This window comes from Emydura macquarii, unplaced genomic scaffold, assembly GCF_026122565.2.
Source record: "Emydura macquarii macquarii isolate MOO-44397 ecotype Brisbane River unplaced genomic scaffold, CSIRO-AGI_Emac_v2 contig_1644, whole genome shotgun sequence".
In the NCBI taxonomy this organism is placed as follows: Eukaryota; Metazoa; Chordata; order Testudines; family Chelidae; genus Emydura; species Emydura macquarii.
The window spans coordinates 17,052,996-17,073,285 of record NW_027131781.1 but is presented as its reverse complement, the minus strand read 5'-3'; the positions used below and the strand labels follow the sequence as shown (position 1 = coordinate 17,073,285).

At 42.6% G+C, this 20,290-nt stretch overlaps 1 protein-coding gene across 5 annotated transcripts in view; it reads left to right on the top strand.

Moving 5' to 3' along the window:
- Positions 1 to 5,049, top strand: part of PDE8A (phosphodiesterase 8A) — a 222,922-nt gene extending 217,873 nt beyond the window's left edge. For 4 of the 5 annotated variants that reach the window (XM_067555750.1, XM_067555748.1, XM_067555751.1 and 1 more), the window contains exons 20-22: positions 1,586 to 1,753; positions 2,634 to 2,763; positions 3,571 to 5,049. In XM_067555750.1, the coding sequence (XP_067411851.1) occupies positions 1,586 to 1,753; positions 2,634 to 2,763; positions 3,571 to 3,677 (405 nt within the window). In that variant the 3' untranslated portion in view covers positions 3,678 to 5,049. The other variant, XM_067555747.1, reaches the window with a different exon arrangement.
- Positions 5,050 to 20,290: the final 15,241 nt, after the last annotated feature.

Sequence of the window (20,290 nt, the reverse complement as noted above, 5' to 3'; positions counted from 1 at the left end):
TCCAACTGAAGTCAATGGCAGTTTTTCCACTGACTTCAGTTGGGGTTGGATTGGGCTCAAAGTACAGTCAGGTCCTGAAGGAACAGCTGAAGTGATTCCACGTGCAGTGGCCACACTTTCTGTGTTTGAAGATCAATGGAAATCAAATGAGGGCAGTGTAAAAAATAGGGAAGCAGAACAAAAGCTTGTTTCTTGGGAGACAAGGTGGGCAAGTGAATCCTAAGGACTGGAAACCAGGATACCTGGGTTCTGTTCCCAGCTCTGACACTGACCTGCTGTGTCACCTTGGGCAAGTCACTTTATCTTTCTGAGCCTGAATTTCCCCAGCTATAGACGGGAAATACTGTGACTTCCCGTCCTTTGTGAAGCACTGGGAGATTTATGTATGGGAAGTGATAGCTAAATGTTAAATATTATTGATGGCACCACATTTTAATCCATTATCCACAGCTAACCCAAGGCAGTGAGTTAACCCAAGCCTGGGTTAACTGACAGGGGCTAGCGATACAAGGCTAAAAATAGCAGTGCAGACGTTCAGGCTCCAGACAAAGCTATGCTGAGCTCTTTTAGGTGGATTTTTAGGCAGCTCAGCCTTGATTCCCTGCCCCTAGAAACATATTTAATCCAAGCTCAGCAGTAAAGGTAGCTTCAGCCCCAGCTCATAAAAGACCCACCCAGTCTTGCAGTTCTCAATTGTGTGAACTGTCCCACTAGACGGAAACATACATAGTGAAGGCTGGCCCAAATATAGCCACATATTCTAAACAAGTGCCCCTTAGCCACCCTTTCTGTAACTGCAGGGCATGGATAAAGCTCATCAAAAGCAGCGTTTTTTAATGAATTTATCTGATAGCAATGAAGTCTCAAAAAGCAGATAATTCCATTAATTAGCCAAGCGAGCCAAGGGCTGGAGGGTTGGCTGGAGTAGCGTGGTGTGGGAGAATGGAGGGAGTTGAGGATGGAAAACCAGGGGCCCGGGATAGGAAGGGGGAGCTGGACCTGGTGGCAGTATTGCTGTCACAATAGTTTATACTCATGATGAGACCTGCTAGCACTGAACGGCCGTGCATCTAGTGCCAGCCTTTTCCTAAACAGTTGTTTGCTCCACTCTTAACATGTAACCCTGTGTGCTTTTGTGATTTTTTTTTTCCAATTATCTTCCTAGTCCTGCAATGGAAAATGATTATATATAAATATATATATATCTGTCTGTGTACATAGATGGCCTTCATCACTATACTATCTGCACATTAATGAATTTATCCTCACAGCACCTGCTGAGATGGGAATGGAGGCACAGAGAGACTCACCCAATGACTTACCCAAGCTCACACACTAGGTCTGTGATCAAGCCAGGAATGGAACCCAGAACTCCAGAGTCCCAATCCAGTGCCTTAACTGCACAACCATCCTTCCTCTCCGTTTGATGCATTTGAGCACCTGGAACGGTCTTCAGTGGAGCATGCAAGGAAGGCAGGACTGGGTCCCTGCGGGATACGGTGGAAACATTCCCAACGTAGAAAATGTTTTAATGTCTATGTGTAGAAAATGCTGATTTGTTGTTTTTAATTTTGAAATGTTGCAGAGTAATAATGGCGATGGAGATTCAGTCAAAAACGTTCTCACATCTCCTGAAAATCGCATACTTATCAAACGTATGTTGATAAAGTGCGCTGACATTTCCAATCCATGCAGACCTCTAGAGCAGTGCATTGAGTGGGCCGGTCGCATCTCCGAGGAGTACTTTGCACAGGTAAGATAGTTGGAGAAGACTAGAAATTCTACCTGAGCATTTCTTTGGATAGGATGGGAGGAATCAGCAATCGAACTCTACTTATGTCCAAGCATGATCTTAAAGCTACACTATTCAATTTATTTATGTTTTAAATGAGTTACTCATCAACAGTATACATTAATGCAGGATCCAATGTCTGGGAACACATGGAAGCTGGCTGCATAGCGTGTAATCTGAAAAAATTAAGTTTCTAGATTGTTCAGTTTGTGTATTCGTTTTACCTAAAAATGCACTCCATTCACAGCCTCTGGCGGAAGAGGATCTTATGCATGGCTATATCTCATGGATATGATGACAGATTATTGCTGTTAGTGAGGGAGCATATAAGGAAACAGCAAGGAATAAACTCAGGCTGGAGCAAGCCCCTAGGAGGCTGAGTTTTTTGTTGGGTTTGTCTGGTCCTCCACCATTACAGATCATGGGCCAAATTCGGAATCTAGGCCTGTGTTCCTCAGAAATAAAAAATGTTTTGTAAGATATTTTCCTGCTTTCTGGTAAGTTTGAAACTCTATTTCTGGTGGAGACGGGCAATTGTGGATCATCTTTGGTTCCAAAACAGTCGTAGCTTTAAAAAAAAAAAAAGTCTCAAAGTGCCACAAAACCAACTTTATGTGTAGAGCTGGAAGATAAATGTGTCATTTTGTGGGAGCCAGTGGAGGGCACTGGTCAGTGTTCTGTTGCTCGTGAACGTATACATGATTAGATCTAGTTTGTTCATATAACGTCACTCCTTTTATTAAGTAGTTGCCTGCACCAGGAACTGCCAACATTCTGCTGCGACAGGGAGTTCACTGGCATAACATGTGAGCCAAATAATCACAAAATCTTTTCTTTACAGACTGATGAAGAAAAAAGACAAAGTTTACCTGTGGTGATGCCTGTTTTTGACAGAAATACTTGTAGCATCCCCAAATCCCAAATATCCTTCATTGATTACTTCATCACGGATATGTTTGATGCTTGGGATGGTAAGCAAGCTTCTACAGCATATTTCGTATCTATACACCTTTGAGAGTACTATGAGATAAAATTGCTGCATTGTAACTCCAAATGAAAAAAAAAAACCATGGAAACCTGCTAGATTTCAAGTAAACCCAATAGCTTAATTAATGCTAACGGGTATTTTGACATTGCTATGAATAATTCTTATGACTTCATTTAATTGGTGAGTTTCAGGCAAAATTTAGTTTTCTCTCAGCTATTAAATGGCCAACTTGTTTTCCCTAAAGGAACAGGACATTTTAGGTGAGCTCACTTCGTTACCACACTATGCATGTTCGCCTTGCCCACATATATTTTTAAAATTATTTTTAACAATTTCCTAAAGCTTGAAAATGCTATAGAAAAAATAGGTTGAATTCTTTTTGAGAACTGATTACAGTATCAACCATTTCTCCTCCGTTGATGTGATTAGTGATAAAAGTAGTCAGAATTGTGACATACACACAAATGGCAAATCAACTGTGCATATAACTGGGATTTTTATCAAGCATAGTTACAGTCACAGTATCTATGCCCTTGATGGAAAACTGGTGCTTTACTGTTTGCAATACAATCGCTAAATATACTTACAGCATTCTTGTCACTCCTCTGGGAAGATGTAGGAGTAAGGATGAGAACTGTAAGACTAGAACCATTTCAAGTATCAATATAACAGATTTATAGCATCCCAATTAAAATAGTTCCTCGAACATTTCACATTATATTTAAGCAGGCAGAATTATGGGACTTTTTCAGTTCTGCAGGCTGACTACATTATGTCCTTTCTTTCCTAGCATTTGCAGACCTACCAAATTTGATGCAGCATCTGGACAATAACTTCAAATACTGGAAAGGTCTAGATGACAAGAAGCTACGGAGCCTTCGACCACCACCTGAATAGCAATTAGCATCATGGTGTGTAATTTACCTGTCCAGATGCATATTTACTCAAGCTCACTTTTGTTCATGTGATTTCAGATTAGTTTTGATCCCTTCAGTATTACAGTAAGGCTAGCCCATGTGCTTGTGGACCTTTCACATTCAAGAGAACATGAGGTCAGCAGCTGATTCCTGCAAACTGCCGTGTATGGACTCAAATGAAATAAACTTACCAATCTGAATTACACTGGATTGCTGCAGTACCTGTACTGAAGAGGGTCTATTAGTGAACATATTTTTTGCATTATCTTCATACCGGTATGTGAAGCTTGAAGATATCCTCATGAAAAGGGGTGTCCTACAGAACATTTTGCTTAGTCCTCAAATCTGCAAGTGAAGGAGAAGTATCTGTTAATAGTGACTCACAGCTTTTATGAGAAAGCTCCATGCTTTTTATAAGCACTTAAGAACAGTTACGTATACTAATCAGACATTTAAAATGCAACTCTTCATGAAGGAGTTTTTGATCTATGAAAAATAGATGTAACTCTATTTTTTCACATCACAGAAGGTGCAATTATTCACTTCTGAGCACTACTGAAAGTGAGTTCTCTTAAAGAAATTTAGTAGCAAATGTAAAAAATAACACAAGATTTTTTGAAGTTGATCGTTAGCATCTATTATTAAAATATGTTTTATTTATTTTGTTAGATGTTCAATATTTTCTATGAATTTATAAATACTTAAAAGCCAAAGCCAACTTTAGATGCATTACAAATTTACATGATTCATACTCATCAATATACATTTAATTGATGTACAGACCTTTTATTTTCATAATGCAAATACAAAATACTATACAATGACACATTTTTATTGCACTGTAAGGATAGATGTGTATGTTTAAATATTGTCTGATTTTATGTTAATTAAAATAAGTTTTATTAAAAGGTCTCACTGGAGAGTAGTAAAATAAGCAAGAAATGCATACTGTATAAGAACCAGAGCTCCAGCAGTTCTCTCTCACTCCTTACTGGTGACCACAGGATCTTCCCAAGGTTGCTACTCTTGGTAAAAATAATAATAATAATAATAAGTTGGGATGTTAATTTTTTTCTCCCCTGTAATTTTCTAATTAAATTCCCTGTCAAGAGTCTGCCTTATTTTATACAGTATTTCTACAAAGCATTCCACAGCATAGATGGGGGGAGAGGGTAAAACGAAATATTTAATGAATTTCAACATTTTATAGCCTATGTATTTTCCTCTGCAATGAAAAAAAAAAAAAAGGAAAATATTTAACTCCAGAAGTTTGTAAAGGTTGTGTACCTTCACCATTTGAATGAAACAGTCAGAGCAAACACCAGAAAATAATAAAATGTATATTTTAAGAAGTGTCAAAGTTCTAGCAATTTTATTTGAAACATTTTCTTTATTTTTTTTTAAATTTTCACGCTATCAGAAAGAGATGTGAAATTAAACAATTTCTTTTAAAAATATCAGTGAGACTTGCTGGGTTTTTTATTTTTTATTTTTTTGTTCTTGGCCTGCCACCTAGAGTCAGAACTTGCCATCCAGAACTGTGAGTTTGAGCTGTGCCTTTCCCAGCTTTTTGAGTATACATGTTGTGCACATTCGCTGCACTGCACCTTTAGAGGAAAGACAGCCCCTTGTTCTGAGTGCTACCTTAAAAAGTAGAAGACCCGGGTTCAATTCCCTCTTCCACCAAAAACTTCCTATATGCCAGTTTCCCATAGCATTTCCCTACCTCATAAGGGTAAATTGTGAGGTTCTCAGATACTGTGGTGATGGGTCTCATATAAGTATCTTAGATAGATGCAGTTTGCTTTAACTTTTTTTAATGTTTACTAATTCTCAGTCCCTATTCCCTAAGCAACAATATGATGGCAGATGCATATACCCATGTGCAAGGAGGGAAGGCAGAAAGCTTTCTGCCACCCAGTGCCCGGGTCTGCTGAAGACACTCCCTGAAAGGTTTTATTTTTTAAATTAAAACAGATACAAATTAAACAAATGGCCATAATACGGTCACCCCAGCACAACAGTGCTAGGGGGCTGGGAAAGATGCAGAAAACACTTCCCTCTCTTCTCCAGCAGGAGCGGGCACAGTTGAGCTCCAAAGATCAGCTGCGCACAGCCCCCCATAGTGAATGTTTCTCTGTGGGGCAAGAGCTGAACCATGGGCAATGCTAGCCCTTACACCATTGCTCCCCCCAATGGAGTCACACCACTAGGCAACAGTAGGAAATTTTAGGGGGACAAGGTTGTTGTAGATGAGGTTTATGAGGCGCATCTACCCTATAGAAGTGAGCTATGCATGCCTCAGGCAGTTGGATAGGCGTGGCTTAAGTAGCAATGGTATAGTGCTTCCATAGTTAATGGCTTGTTATTGGCACAGTTCTGCCTTGCATTCACTCTAGTGCTCTTCTCCACTGTTGTAGACATGCTGCAGTCTGGGTATCTGTCCCACAATTCCCAGTGCAGTTCTCTGAAGCAATGGTTTATGGGAAATTTCCTGACTCTTAGAAAGGAGAATATGGGAAAATGGATCAAACACCACCATAGCTCAAGCATTTTTTCAAAATAGAGACCAGGATGAATGCTCAGCCCTTGATCAGCCAGGCTATATTCTACTGGAACTCCAGAAGAGTATTCTACAAGCATCTTCGATAGTCCAGGAAAAGCACATGAGGGAAGGAAGCCGTGTTAGCAAAGCCAGTGGAGAGCCAGAGACAAGAGCAGCAGTTAATTGATTTCTTGCCATGAGGTTAGTACCTCCTGGGAATAATCAACTCTGTGCATTACTGGTTGATTAATCTCATCATGTGCAGCCCCCTTCAGACCCGGCCCACGACTCTAGTTGCGTGGGACTGAGTTGTTCTCAAGATCTGGAATGAGCAGAAGTGGCTGCTGTTTACACAGGGTGATCCGGCAAAGAGCACGACGCCAGAATTTTTAAAAACTGGAATTCCCAAGAGCAGACCTAAGCCCACAGAACAGACCTTCATGGTGTCTTAATCCCATACGGGACCCGGCAGACCCACCGTTGTTATTTATCACTTGTGTTGTGATAGCACCTAGAAGCCTCAGTCAAGGACTAGGACCCTTCTGCTCTGTCCAGGGACAGAACAAAAAGACAGTCCCTGCCCCCAAAGAGCTTATAAAGCTAACTCTCCATTACAGAGCTCTGAACAAACAGGGATTCAGCTAGGCACTGAGCAGGGGCAACACTGCTGGGGTTTGTTCTGCGTGGCGGAAGGTGACGTGGAGCTGTCTGCTGAGATGTTATAAGCAATGGAGCTAGTATAATATCAGCGTAGTGTGGACATTGTGTGCAAGCAAGGGTGAGGTGTTGAATATGCCATGGAGGGAGGAGACAGCAAGACTTGCAGCAGTTTATGCCCAGCCAGACAGCCAAGCTTTGGTACTGGAGGCTGAGACTTACATCACTACAGTCTGCAGTGGGCACGTAGCCCAGACTAGAAATGCTCAGTGTCCGTGTTCAGTCTGCGGTCGGGGTGGCGGGGTGCCTTTTGATCCTCATGCTGGGTATGGACAGAACTGACAATTGTTGCTAATTGGCTATTGCTGTTGATGGTTGGTTTAAAGTCCTGCAGTTGCCCGTTTCAGGGGAGGAAGGTAACAGGCGGGCAGAATTGGCCTGAAACTCCGTTAGCAGGTGTTCATCTGGCAGAAAAAGTTTAATCTGGTTCTGCTGACGCAGGTGGCTCCCTACCTTGCCAGAGGTAATGGAGGCAGGCATGGTGCTGGAGGGCGGGGGCTTGACAGCCAGGCCTGAGAGGGAGGAGGAATTTGAGCTGAATTTTGTTACGTTAATGGTGACTTTATTTTTTATTTTTTGGTTCCTACAGTCACAGCCCAGGGAGGGGGTGAGATTTGACCCAGCCCACGGGGTGAACTCTATTTTGGAGCAGATTGGGAAAGGCCCCTGCTCACATATACTATTGAGGTGGGCTATTTTGAGCTGCAGAGAGGTCTGAAGGGGGGATCTGGCTTATCGCTCCAACCACATCATGCACCTCTTTGTGTCTTGCTGCTGCCCCTCTTTCTCTGCATCTTTGTCTTTAAGGCTCTTGGCCATTTAGCCCCATCCAACCTAAGACATAACTTATCGAGTCATCGACCCCTGCCTCGGCTCTGCCAGCGATGGCAGCCTTGATCAGCCATGTTCTCTCAACCCCTCCATGCGTTCTCCTGTGCCATCCTGCATGCCTGGGGAAAACTCCCATCAACATTCACAGCGCTCCGCCTTGTTCTCTTTTAAATCTCACCATAAAACCTGCCTTTGCCATGATGCCTAAAGGTCACTCCCATTGCACACTGACTAGGCGAGGCAAGAGCTGTGACTTTTGCTTTGCTGCTAAACTCTGCATTATTGTCACATCTTCCTCCCAGCCCACCCCTGCTTGTGTGTGTTGTCCACCAGTTGCACATGTAGATTGTGAACTGTCTGATGTGGGGGTTGTCGTCTTTGTTATATGCTTGTATGGTGCCTAGTGCCAGGGGATCCCTGAGCCTTGACTGGGGTTCCTAGTGCTAATAATAATAGTGTTGAGTGATTCAGGTCCTTGTAAAACTTGCTGGCAATTTCATAATCTAATATGCAATTTAAGGGACCGAGATACTTTCACGCAGAGGGATCAGGAGTTGTGTGTCTTGAACCAGGACGTCTGCAACCCCCATTCACCATCCGGATGCTCTTTGCGTAGAGGACCTGGAAGGAGAGGTAATGAGGTGGCCATCCAGCTGCTAGATGATTTGTTTTCCTGGCAACATTGCATCATTTTTTCATATAAATGTTATCTTTTGATTCTGTGGTGGTTTCCCATCAAATGCTGGCCTAGCCCCTCCCATCACAAAGGGGCTCATGTGGGTGACTCAGCAAAAAGGTTCATCCTGACTACATTAAAAAAACATCGATGATGGCTTCATCAGCTTGTCCCCAGTGGAACAGTGGAGAGAGTAACTGCAGTGTAATAATAATAACAACACATGGGTCAACAGCATTTTAACATCTAAGGGTCAGTATTTCTTCATAAGCATAGGTAAGGCACTGAGTTGTATCAATGTTTGCTAAAAGCGATTCATTTGCTTTCCTGTTATAAATGCATGATGCATCATCACTGAAATGATCTGATCAATACATTTAATTCCCTGAAATTCTCACTGTCATTAACACCATTAGCATCGTGTATGGAGCCATACTAACCAGCCGACTGAACAGATTTACAGCCATGTTGATGTACAATAATTTAATCTGACATAAAACAATCCTTCACAGTCACTTAATTTATAGCCACTGAATGCAACTCTGTTCACTCCTTTTCCCATCTAAGCTTTATTGTCACCAGGAGTAAATTATGGCTAAATGTGACCCGCAGCCATCACCGTGTCTGACCCTCCCCTACGACATCTTCCCACCCCAGTAGGAACCCACTGAATATATTCTCATGCCTTCCCTTGCCAGCCTGGCAACTCATGCCTTCCCTCCATCAACTCCAACAGATTCTCTCTCCCTCTATTTCTGCAATACCTTCTCCTTTTGCCTCCTTAGCCTGACAGCCACCTCACTCATAAAAGACCAGATTTTGACAGCTCCCTTTGTAGGGGGACGCAGCTAGAGTGCTGTTGCACTCCGGCAATAACCAGCAGCTGGGATGATCTCTTAGAGCCATGTGTAGCTGGGCAAAACTTAGTGCTGTCCTGAGGCTGCTCTAAAGTTGTGCCAGGAGCCCCAAGATCAGAGAGATGCAAAGATAGCACAAAGCTACCTTTGTCTACACCTCCCCCCCCCCCACACACACCGCCTTTTGGAATCTGTGCAAGCACAGCTTAGCCAGACTCAAGTATCAGAGCCTGTGGATTTAGACTATTTCTAACTCTTTCATCCCATTGCTGAAAGCTCTCTGCCCCTTCCCTCTTCAGCTTCTCCCTTATCTGCAGCTAAGTGACCAGGCAAGCCCAAGCTCCTGGGAGGGGCCTTTATGTAGATTTAAAAAGAATAGACAATTCTGGCTGATTCTGTTGCAGTTTTGTAAATTCAAGGCAGAAGATAGTGATTGGTTCGCTCTGGAGGGGCAGGGAGGAAGTTAATTTCTTTCTTTCTTTCTTTTTTAATAAAAACAACCTGGATTCAGAAGGGGCCAGGAGGACAATTTTATATCAATTTGAAAAAGAGTTTGGGTAAAATCAGCATCTTCCTAGTCTCAGCCTCTGTCTTTTTGGTGTCTCCCTGTAGTGCTTCACTTCCCCACTATTTGTATTTCTTTCTGTTTCTCCAGTTTGTCACACAGTGCCAAACTCCTTTCGGAAAGGGAGAAAACAATTAAATCTAGACGCGTCTTTGACTGCAGCTCCATGCTAACAAACAGTGCGTTCCGAGCAGAAAACCAAAGACAAACCAACTGGGCCATAAGCCTGGGCATCACCTAGGGACAAACTGTGTGTTAGCAGAAAAGACTTCGGAGAGTTACATCATGTGTTTGCTGCCGGGGAAGCTGTTTGTGGCTCAGAGGGATGTTTGACAAATACATTGTGCAAAGAGTTTTCTGACAAACATATATGTCTTATTCCTCATGGGAAGTAAAAGACTCTGGATTTTGTGCTGAGGAGGCTCCAGGCTAACATGCAGTTGGAAATCCTTTGCATGTGAAATCTCCGGCAGGTGATAATATCTACTCGCACTAACCTGGGCTAGATTGAATCAGTGACCTACGGTGAAAAGCTCTGCATCCCAGTGCCCATTCCTCAGCCATTCAGTTGCCCCTTTTTCTTTCTTTAGTGGATTCCCAGATGATACAGCAGCACTGCAAACTTCCTGGCTTCTGGACCCCGTTAGGCTGTATCTCCACCACTCTCTTTCCTGAGTGCTTTGCCATTGATGATGGAATGATTGTTTCCTGTTGGTGACAGATGTGATGCTAGTGTGTCAAGGTTCCAGCTGACTGTCAGTGTTTTTAACTGCCATGAATGTGCATCTTCATGGGAATAAATTCAAGAACTTGTTTGACCATGTGGACAGGCCTGCTCTGGGCAAGCTTAAATAACCCAAAAACAACGAGTCCTGTAGCACTTTAAAGACTACCACATTTAATTTCTGCAGTCATATGCTTTCATTACAGCCCACGAAAGCTTATGCCTGCAGAAATTAATTTTGTTAGTCTTTAAAGTGCTAGGACTCTTAGTTTTTTGTTTTGTTTTTTTTTAAATAACAGAGTCTGTCTACACTGAATTTTTTACTGATGGTTTAGTACATGTTAATTAACACAACTGTAAATTCTAATGTAGGTAGACCAATGAAGCGCTCTTTATATGTCTTCAGGGTTTTGAGCCTTTAAGAGTTCATGTCTTCAAATAGGATAAGGCACAAAAATTCAGTGAATAATTCACTATTTTAAGAATGATTTGCTCAGGATTTACAGGATGCAGCTTTCCAGTCTTACAATACTGCTGCTTACGCCTCTGTTAACTTCAACGAGCCACTTTCGATACCTGAAGATAATAAGGCAGTACAGGAGAAACTATTATGATATCCTGTCTTATGTAGCAAAAAATATCAGATGCACCAATGAGCCAGCCTAGAGGAAAATCTCAGCCCTATCAGTAGACAGGTGTAGTACTGTCAGTAGTGAATTTGTATCTTACAACAACAATAACAAGGCAGAAGCTGTCCAACCAAACTCTTCATTATGCACAAACAGTCCTTCATGCAACAATTTTCCAGTGGCTGAACATAAAATAAAAATCACCTGAAATGGAATGGATGCCTGTTTTTGCTCCACTGCTTTTCTGTGTTATGTTTTACTTGTCTCAATAGACATCAGTGTTGCTACATGTCAGGGAGATGTGGCATGAGCAAGAAGGAATCCAAGCAATAACAACGCTGCTCTTCTATAAGAAAAAGTTAATTATTATTTTTTCTCCTATCTACTAATCCCCGCAGCTAACTTGGGTGGGGGAAGGGGAGAGAAAGAAAGAAAGCAGCAAGAGAATCTGCAGCCAGTCATGCTCCTTCTGTGAGGGTCGGAGGGTTTGATTCATTCTGTGTGGAGCACTGTGAAATGAAGTCTCAGAGATATTGACGAACTGCAAAACAAATAATCTCTTTGCTGATGTGTGACATCGTGCCTCCCAGGTATGGCAATCCCAGGGGCTCCTGTTAAACGATACCAGGCAGGATTGCATTTCATTCTGACAATGTTTGGGTGCAGAAAACAAGCTTTTACATGAGTGCTGTGCTTCTGTGCTGCCTGTACAGTTGGAAAAAGGATGTCAGAGTGTTTCAGATAGTTTTGTCTTGCTGAAGCTGTGGGCCAAATGCATCCCTGGTGTAACTCCACTGATTGGGATCTGTAACTACCTGTACTGGATGTCAGAAGTACAAAGCATCTCCATAAATTAATATGAATATTTTGCCTTTCTTTATCATCTTCCATTTGAGATGCTCAAAATGGCTGGCAAACCTCACTGAATTTAGCATGACAGCACCCTTGTCAGGTAGATATGTATTATTTCCCTAGTTTACAGATGGAGAAACTGGGATACAGAGAGGCTGATTTCAATGGGAGTTAGGCATCTAAATACCTTTGAGTGACTGGGTCTGCGTGACTCAGGCAAAGCCAGAGCCCGAACCCAGGTCTTCTGACTTTCCAACCTATGCCTCAAGAACAATTTTTCTCCCCCAGCTTCTCTGCTTGCTATTTTTACTTCTATGGCCTGACTCAACTTTGTGGAATGACTCCCATTAACTTCAGTGGGAGTTGGATCAAGCTCAGATACCCTGGCGTTGTCTTTGGTCTGAATCCTGCCAACTGGTATGTGGCGCATGCTGCTGTATGTCTGGGAAAGCCAGTTACTGTACATGCCGGTACAAGTGCGTTTGTTTTTTCGTTTTTATGTCCAAGCTACAATAGGGATGGAGATGTGCTACATACTGGGTATGAGCTGTCAAACTGGAATCTGCGGGGAAGGGCACCTCACGAACAGTTTATTGCCATTGGTCCACATGTATATGTTGGGGTGGGGAGTCTTTTATACCATCCTCTTGAATGGCGTTCACGGGGGTAAATCAGAGTAACGGTGAGTTGTGTATACTGATCCGTTATGAAGATGTGATAGAGGTGATCATGGGAAATATTAACAAACATTGTGAACCATGGACACTTGCTGAAATCTCAGTCTGTCTTAGCCTAATTCCCTCTCTCCCTCGCTAGCTTTATAATGGGAAGGCTCAATGTAACTATTATTGCTAGTGATAATATAATGTCTCCGCTTTCATGCCACAGTAATTTACAGGAGTCACTTTGCCCACCAATCAAATACATTTCTTCTGGACTGCACTGCATCAGCTCACACCAATGACACTAAACAGTTTAGGACAGGAAGAGAAAAAGTTTGCCACCTCCTTTTGAAACCAAAGGAAGAGTTAGTAATGACTCAAGTGAGAATTTGGTTTGGGCTCTCTTAATATTCCAAAGTGGTATATCATGTAAATCTTTCATTGGCATTCATTACAGATGCTATTCTCAGCTCAACCGCCTACTTATCCAATACACTGAATGCCAACTTTCAGCCTGGAGCACATCTTGCAGCCAAGTGGAATGATGTCATCCTAGTCATCCTGCAGTTTTCTAGCTCCTAGAAGGCGGCATATTGTGTCTTCAGCCATAAAAATCTGTCTGACTGACTTTCCTTATTGGCAAAAGCATAAAATGCACTGGGAATATCAGTCTCCTTACTGCAGCTGGGAAGGTATCATATGCCTAGAAACACACTGCTCTACTTCTGCAGATTGTTCTGAACATTAACATTTATACAGCAATCTTTAGGAGGGTAAACGTGGTTATCCCCATTTTACAGATGGGGAAATGGAGGGACAGAGAAGGGAAGTGCCTTGCCTGAATTCACATGGTGAGTCAACAGCAGAGCCAGGCCAGTGCCCTCTTCCCCAAGCTGTGTTGCCTCATGAAGCAGGTGGGAGAAGAGTTTTTTATAAGATAATTAATTTCATATGGTTTGTGATAACAGCATTACAAGCTGTGGTAAAAGCTGCAGAGAAACAAACAGTCCTTCCTGCCGCTAATGTTATCTGGAAGTTTCTTCCTGACCCCATCAAAAAGAGTCTGGTACATGCCCTAAAGCTAGAGAGTGTATATATTACTTCCAGGTTTGCAAACAAGCCTCTTTAGCGTTGTTGATTTTGGTAATGTTGTAACTATTTTTGACCTTAAGGTGTGGGGGGACAGGAATGTTTTTGTAATAAAAAATTTTTTGTAACTATGTTTAAACAGTTCAATAGCTGGGATTGAATGCTGAAATTTAGTATGGAGATAACCTTAACTGAGGAGGGTGTACCTTTAAGTATTCTGATTATGAATGGGTTTTTGTTGTGGGTTTTTTTTGTGTGTGTTGTTTAAGTTATGCTCTAGCTCTATGGACATGCTGCAAGAATCATTTGGTGACTCTGGCCTGTGTTATGCAGGAGCTCAGATTAGAAGACGATAGTGTTCTCTTCTGGCCTTAAAATTTATGAGCAAATGAGACTGTAATAATGTACCTGAGAGTACAGATGTCAGGAACAGAGGCAGGCAGCTCATCCTAGACAGTATTTCGATGCAGTGCAATGTGTGCATCATCAGAAGAACTGGCTTGTGATGTTACTCTCAGAGAAAGAGAAAAATCCATTTGTCTGAATAGGAAGTTTCCTGTGAAATTTCACAGCAGATTGAAATTTTATTCACCTCCAAATCACTGGCAGTATCAGTGTGAATGTGCTGTCCTGTGTTATGACAAATATCTGACAAGCCAAATTCGGAAAGCTCTCCCCACTCCATCATCACAAGAAGAAAGGGGAAAACCCTGAATGCGTTTTAAAATAAGCTGTATAATAACTAATGTTCTTTGAACCACATTAGAGAATATACGGTAGAACCTCAGAGCTAGGAACTGACCAGTCAACCACACCCCTCATTTGGAGCCGGAAGTACACAATCAGGCAGCAGCAGACAAAAAATAAAAAAAGCAAATAGAGCACAGTACTGTGCTAAGTGTAAAGTACTAAAAAATAAAGGGAAAGCAGCATTTTTCTTCTGCATAGTCATGTTTCAAAGCTGTATTAAGTCAATGTAAACTTTTAAAAGAGCAAGCATGACATTTTGTTCAGCATTATAAACATTTCAGAGTTACAAACAATCTCCATTCCCAAGGTGTTTGTAGCTCTGAGATTCTACTGTATCTTACTGTGTTTTGTTAATTAAACATCAGTGACATATTTAATACTGGCTCAGTAAACCTTAACAATGTGGCATTTGTGTGGCCCATGCTGAAACCAGAGGCTGTAGTGTTTCTAGCTGAGTGGCTGAAATGATTGTATCAACCTTAGATGTACTCGTACAACCCCAGCTTCCCCAAGCAAAATACCTTTCCAATTATATCAGCCCATATTCTGAACGCAGTCACAAGGGGGTAACTCCTCTGAGTTTAACATAGGTACTCCACGTTTGCAGTGATTTAGTTGAGCTCAGAATCTGATTCATGGGCGTTGTTACTTACCAATAGCTCCATCTCTTAGATCCTTTTGGCTTCCTAGAGTAAATCTGCTATTAGACTGATCTCTGACACCCAGCCTCTACATTTACATTGCTGTGCCCTGAGCCTGAAAATGTTGAGAATGAGTGAAGTTCAGACCCATCCCATACATTCCAATTAACTTCTATGTCCTAAGGTTCATTTTCCCAGATTTTGGAATTGGTGTTTGTTGAATCAATCCTATTGTGAACTCATTAAATGTGTCTTGCATATACCTGGACTCAGAAGTGCGTGACACTTTCTAGTTAAGAAAGCCCTCAAAGGAATTTGAAGTCTGGTCTAGCTGAAATTATGCAGATTTTAAGAACATAAGAACAGTCATTCTGGGTCAGACCAATGATCCATCTAGCCCATTATCCTGTTTTCTGACAGTGGCCAATGCCAGGTGCTTCAGAGTGAATGAACAAAAAAAGTAACCATCAAGTGATCCATCCTCTGTCACCCATTCCCAGCTTCTGGCAAACAGAGGCCAGGGACACTTCAGAGCATGGTGGTGCATCCCTGTCACCCAGCTAATCGCCATTGATGGACCTATCCTCCATGAATTTATCTAGTTTTTTTTTTTTGAACCCTCTTATAGTCTTGGCCTTCACAACATCCTGTGACAGGATGACTGTGCATTGTGTGAAGAAACATATTTTTATTTTCTTATGTGTGACCAAGCATAGACAGGGCACAACTGTATTTACTGCTGTTGGTCTAACCCTGCAGAGTTACAATGGTACAAATACCTACACCCTTTCTGCGCTGGCACTTCCACCGCTGATACTGCTGATGCAGCTGCACCAATGGTAAAACACTGCTCCAATTTTTCCTATGGCAGAGAAGGTCTATTTGTAAAAGGTGCCTTATTTTGTTGGTTGTTTTTTGTGTTTGCTTTTCATTTGAAAATTAGCTCCTCATTTATTATGCAAAAAGGGCACTGTGATCATATCACCTCTGCTGTAACATATCACTGAGATGATGGAAATTTTGAGATGGTTTCATATCAACAAGACACTATTTTCCACGATAAACTAGTTGTAGAGTGTTTTGTACCCCAAACAAGGGTAGACGACAATGCTAGAGAGAGTATCGCAGAGGTAGAAAGTTTCTATCTATGAATGTACATTTCATGCTGTTATTACCCTATAAAATGTTTGCTTTCGACTGTCCTAAGGTTAGGCCAGTCCTCCAATTAATGTTAATCTTCCTTTCTCTCACCTTAGGCCTTTTATCGTGCACAATCTGACCTTTTCATTTTTCTAGTTTCCCAGTCAATTAATGCTTAAATGCTCCCCAATCTGCCAGCCCCCAGGAACCTCTCTGTCTAATGCGTGTTACAGTTGGTAATCCATTTTAAAAGCATTTTATGTTGCAATAATTAATATAAATAAACGAAACAATGGGGTAGCAACATGCCTTATGACTAGGGCTTCTAGATACTATGGTACATAAATAATCAATCATAATACGGCATCCCTTTTTCTCCAAAATTGTCTATAAAAGTATATTTGTATAGACAAATTTAACTCTTTGCTTTTGCCACAAACAAAGGTGACAGCTGATAGCCGTATTTCAAGCTTTGGTAGAAGGCTCTATTATTTCAGTCCATAACTGGAAAGGCTATTATGTTAGGATCCAAACACTGGACCTGGACACTGGATTAAAGTCATGTGAAGGCACTGGAGAAATCTGAATCCCAAGTCAGTTTCACTCAAGACATCCTAGCACGATAAAGAAGGCAACCAATCAAAAAGACACAACTCAGCCTCAGATATAGGGTGTGTGATGCCTTCTTCACATGTGGCAAAAGCTAAAAAGAGTCTACATCTATTGCTAGATGAAATAGATAGCTCTGTATCAGGAGGTGTCCTTTTTGCCTTATGGACATATTTCAGAATATGTATCAAACTGAGGGTTAATATGTAGATGGCTGCAGAATAAGAGAGCAGGTTGCAACCATCACAATGCTAGGTCAAGAAAATGGTTGTTGATAAATTCTGATAGACGTCAGCCAGAAACACGTGTTTTCTTTTAAGACTGATGGACTGTGAGGAAGTTGGACTGGATCTGAGAGCCCTTTCTCATGTGTCTAACGGGAGTGAAGTCTCTGAGCATGCTCAGAAGATTGGGGCTTAGTGGAATTGGCATAGAGTCATCATTGCGGGACATGCACTTCCATGTATGGGAATGGGAGCGATGTGACCTTTCCCCCCCATACTAGTGAGGGGGTGTTGTTGAAGAACAAAGTTCAAGCTCTGCACGATCAGAGTGGAAAAGCTGTAGCTCATAAATCAGACTTAAGCTTCGGTGAATGCTGTGGCTTTCTTCTCGTCTTTAAAGCTTTAGTATCAGAGCAGTCAAAGCCCCTGACCTCTGTGCTCAAACTGCCCCCAGGTAATAATAGAATAGTCAATAGTTAGCACAGGCTTGAAAAGAGCCTTTGCTCTTTGACAGCCTAGCATATGGGGTGGGGAGCAAAGTGTTTACTGTATCAGGTTTTTGCAGCATTTGGAGCAATAGTTATTTTCCAGAAGGCTGATGACCAGCTCTCCATTTGTGCAGGTGCAATTTGCTTATACCAGCGACCAGGGTGATGGGCACCAGGGTCTGAGCACCTAAGTTAGCCTCACTCAGGTGTGAGCAGCCACAGTGCAAAGCCAGGCTTAAGTTACTCTGTCCACACTGGTGCTGCCCTCATGTGTGTGTGACACTAGGACTTCCTGGGGTATATTCCATAGTTCTTTGTGCTCAGTAAGATGACCTGCCTTATGATTCTTTCCCAGTGAACTGTGGGAGAACTTGTCTATCCTTCTAGGCACAAGGGAGGAATTGAGGGAAGACACTGGAGGACTATCAGAACTCAAGTGATTTGGCCTCCATCCTCATCCCAACGTGGGAAGGTTATTAGCCCAAAGGAAAGCAGAACTGGGGTTCTAACCCATACTCCCACCCCAGCCTGCTAGTGAAGATGTACCCCTAAGGCACAGTGTGATCAAATTTATCCAAGCACCACAGCCTCCTTCCATTCACTGTTTGCTTCAGTTGGTTCTGCACTGTCCAGTAGATTTCAAAGTGAAACTTACTAAGTGTACATGAATTTCTTTTTGCATGGAGATGGTGGCAAGATAAAACAGCACAGGAGAACTGGTCAGAGCAGCTCTGCTACTAACCCCCACTAAAAGAAAGTTTTACAAATCCAGACTATGAATGGTCAAGCACAAGGTTTACGGGACACATTTATTTGAACAAGAGTTTTATTACATAAGAAATCATGAAATATTTCTGACTCTGCACCAGCACAATATGTGAATGGATTTACTACTGCAGTCTATTTGCAGCTTACAGCTCAGCATCAGAACAAAGATTTGAAGTGACTTTTGGCTATCTCCAAATTCTAAAGTTAGCTGCCTCTTCCTTTACAATTAGAGATTGTTGCTGTGCTCTATTGTACATCAACTTTTCTAATTACTGGTTCCGGTGAGTTTGAACAGTAGCAATTTGTTATGTTGGCTCACGCAGCCTCCCCCTGAATGTGATAAAGGGAGGAAGGAGTGAGGTCTTAGCAGATGCTTATCAGAAACCCAATGACAGTGCCACCATTGAGAATCGGTATGAAATGTATAATTATCCCGTCTTGGGGAATGTTTTACTTTAATTATGGGGCCGTACGGATGTCTTTCTCTGTAAATGCATGTGAGCAGTGGTTGTAATGTTCCTTCCCACTATGGGCTCTCTTAAACTACTGTTAAACCCCTGTGAGGTTTGTGGACAAAGGGCTGAAATGCCGGGAGAATCGCATGAGAAAATTGTGGCTGTCAAAAATGTAGGCTCTCCCGACAAAATCTAAGCTCCCATTAAAAAAATATGAAATTTAATCAAATGCTCAGTGTAAACTGTTCCACCTTTGCCCTGTTGTTGGAGCCGGCTAGACAAAGGTGAGAACTATAACTAACTACTACCCAGCAGCAGCAAAGGTGGGAACTATAACTAACTAGCTACCTAGATTCACATACTGGTGTCCATCACTCTAGCATCTGAGCACTCTTCCCATGCAGCTCTACATATTTAGGGCAAAAATTTCAAACCTGGGTACCTAAAATTAGGCTCCTAGGCCAACATTTTTCAAAGGTGACTAGTGATTATTTTGGGTGCCCAAGCTGAAACATGTCCAAAGGTCCTCGTTTGCTGAGGGTGGGTCCTTTGCAGTCTCTGAGAAGCAAGGCCCACTAGGGTGTTTCAAGCTGCGTGCCTATAATTGTGGCATCCAAAATCACTAGTTGCTTTTTCAAAAATGTGCCTTGAATCCAGATTTAGGTCTCTTGCTGCCTGTTTATTTTGCACTTGCATAAAACTAAGCGTGTGTTTTGGGGGTTTGGAGGATCAGGGCCTTAAGCACCTGGACAAAGGGCCTGTTTTTCAAAGGTGCTGAGCATTCCCGGTTCCCACTGAATTTAATCACATGTGCTCAGCACCTTTGAAAAATCCTTGAGGTGCTCAAGTTTCAAAATGCTGGCCTTGATGTATGTATTCACAGTGATTTATAACTGACCCTCAGAGCAGCCCGGGGCTAGAAAAGGCAACTTTTTAAAATTACAGCTGTGTTTAAACCAAACAACCCCGCTCCCTCCCCCAAAACCAGCAACCAGGATCCCGGCTAAGGAGCCAACCCAAACACTGCCCTGCACACTGTGTCTGCCCTAGGGAATTTCAAAGACAAAGTTCCCACGGGTCCTCCGCTCCCACCGCCGACCCGGTGCAAACAACAGGCTGTTGCAATGTAATTAACAGCGCTCGCCATCGTAACCCCGTCCCCAGCCCGCTCCTAGTGTCAGTCACAGCTCGGCCGGCCCGGGGACACTGGATTGGAGCAGGCAAGGAAGGATCTGCTCTTCCTCCCGCCCCAGTCCCACCCCCAGGGGAACAGCGGCTCCCGCCCGATCCCGAGTCCGACGCTGCTGGGCGAGACGCAGGCGCTCGCGGCTACCGCGCGGCCGCTATTGCAGGCTGGGGCCGGGCGGGAGC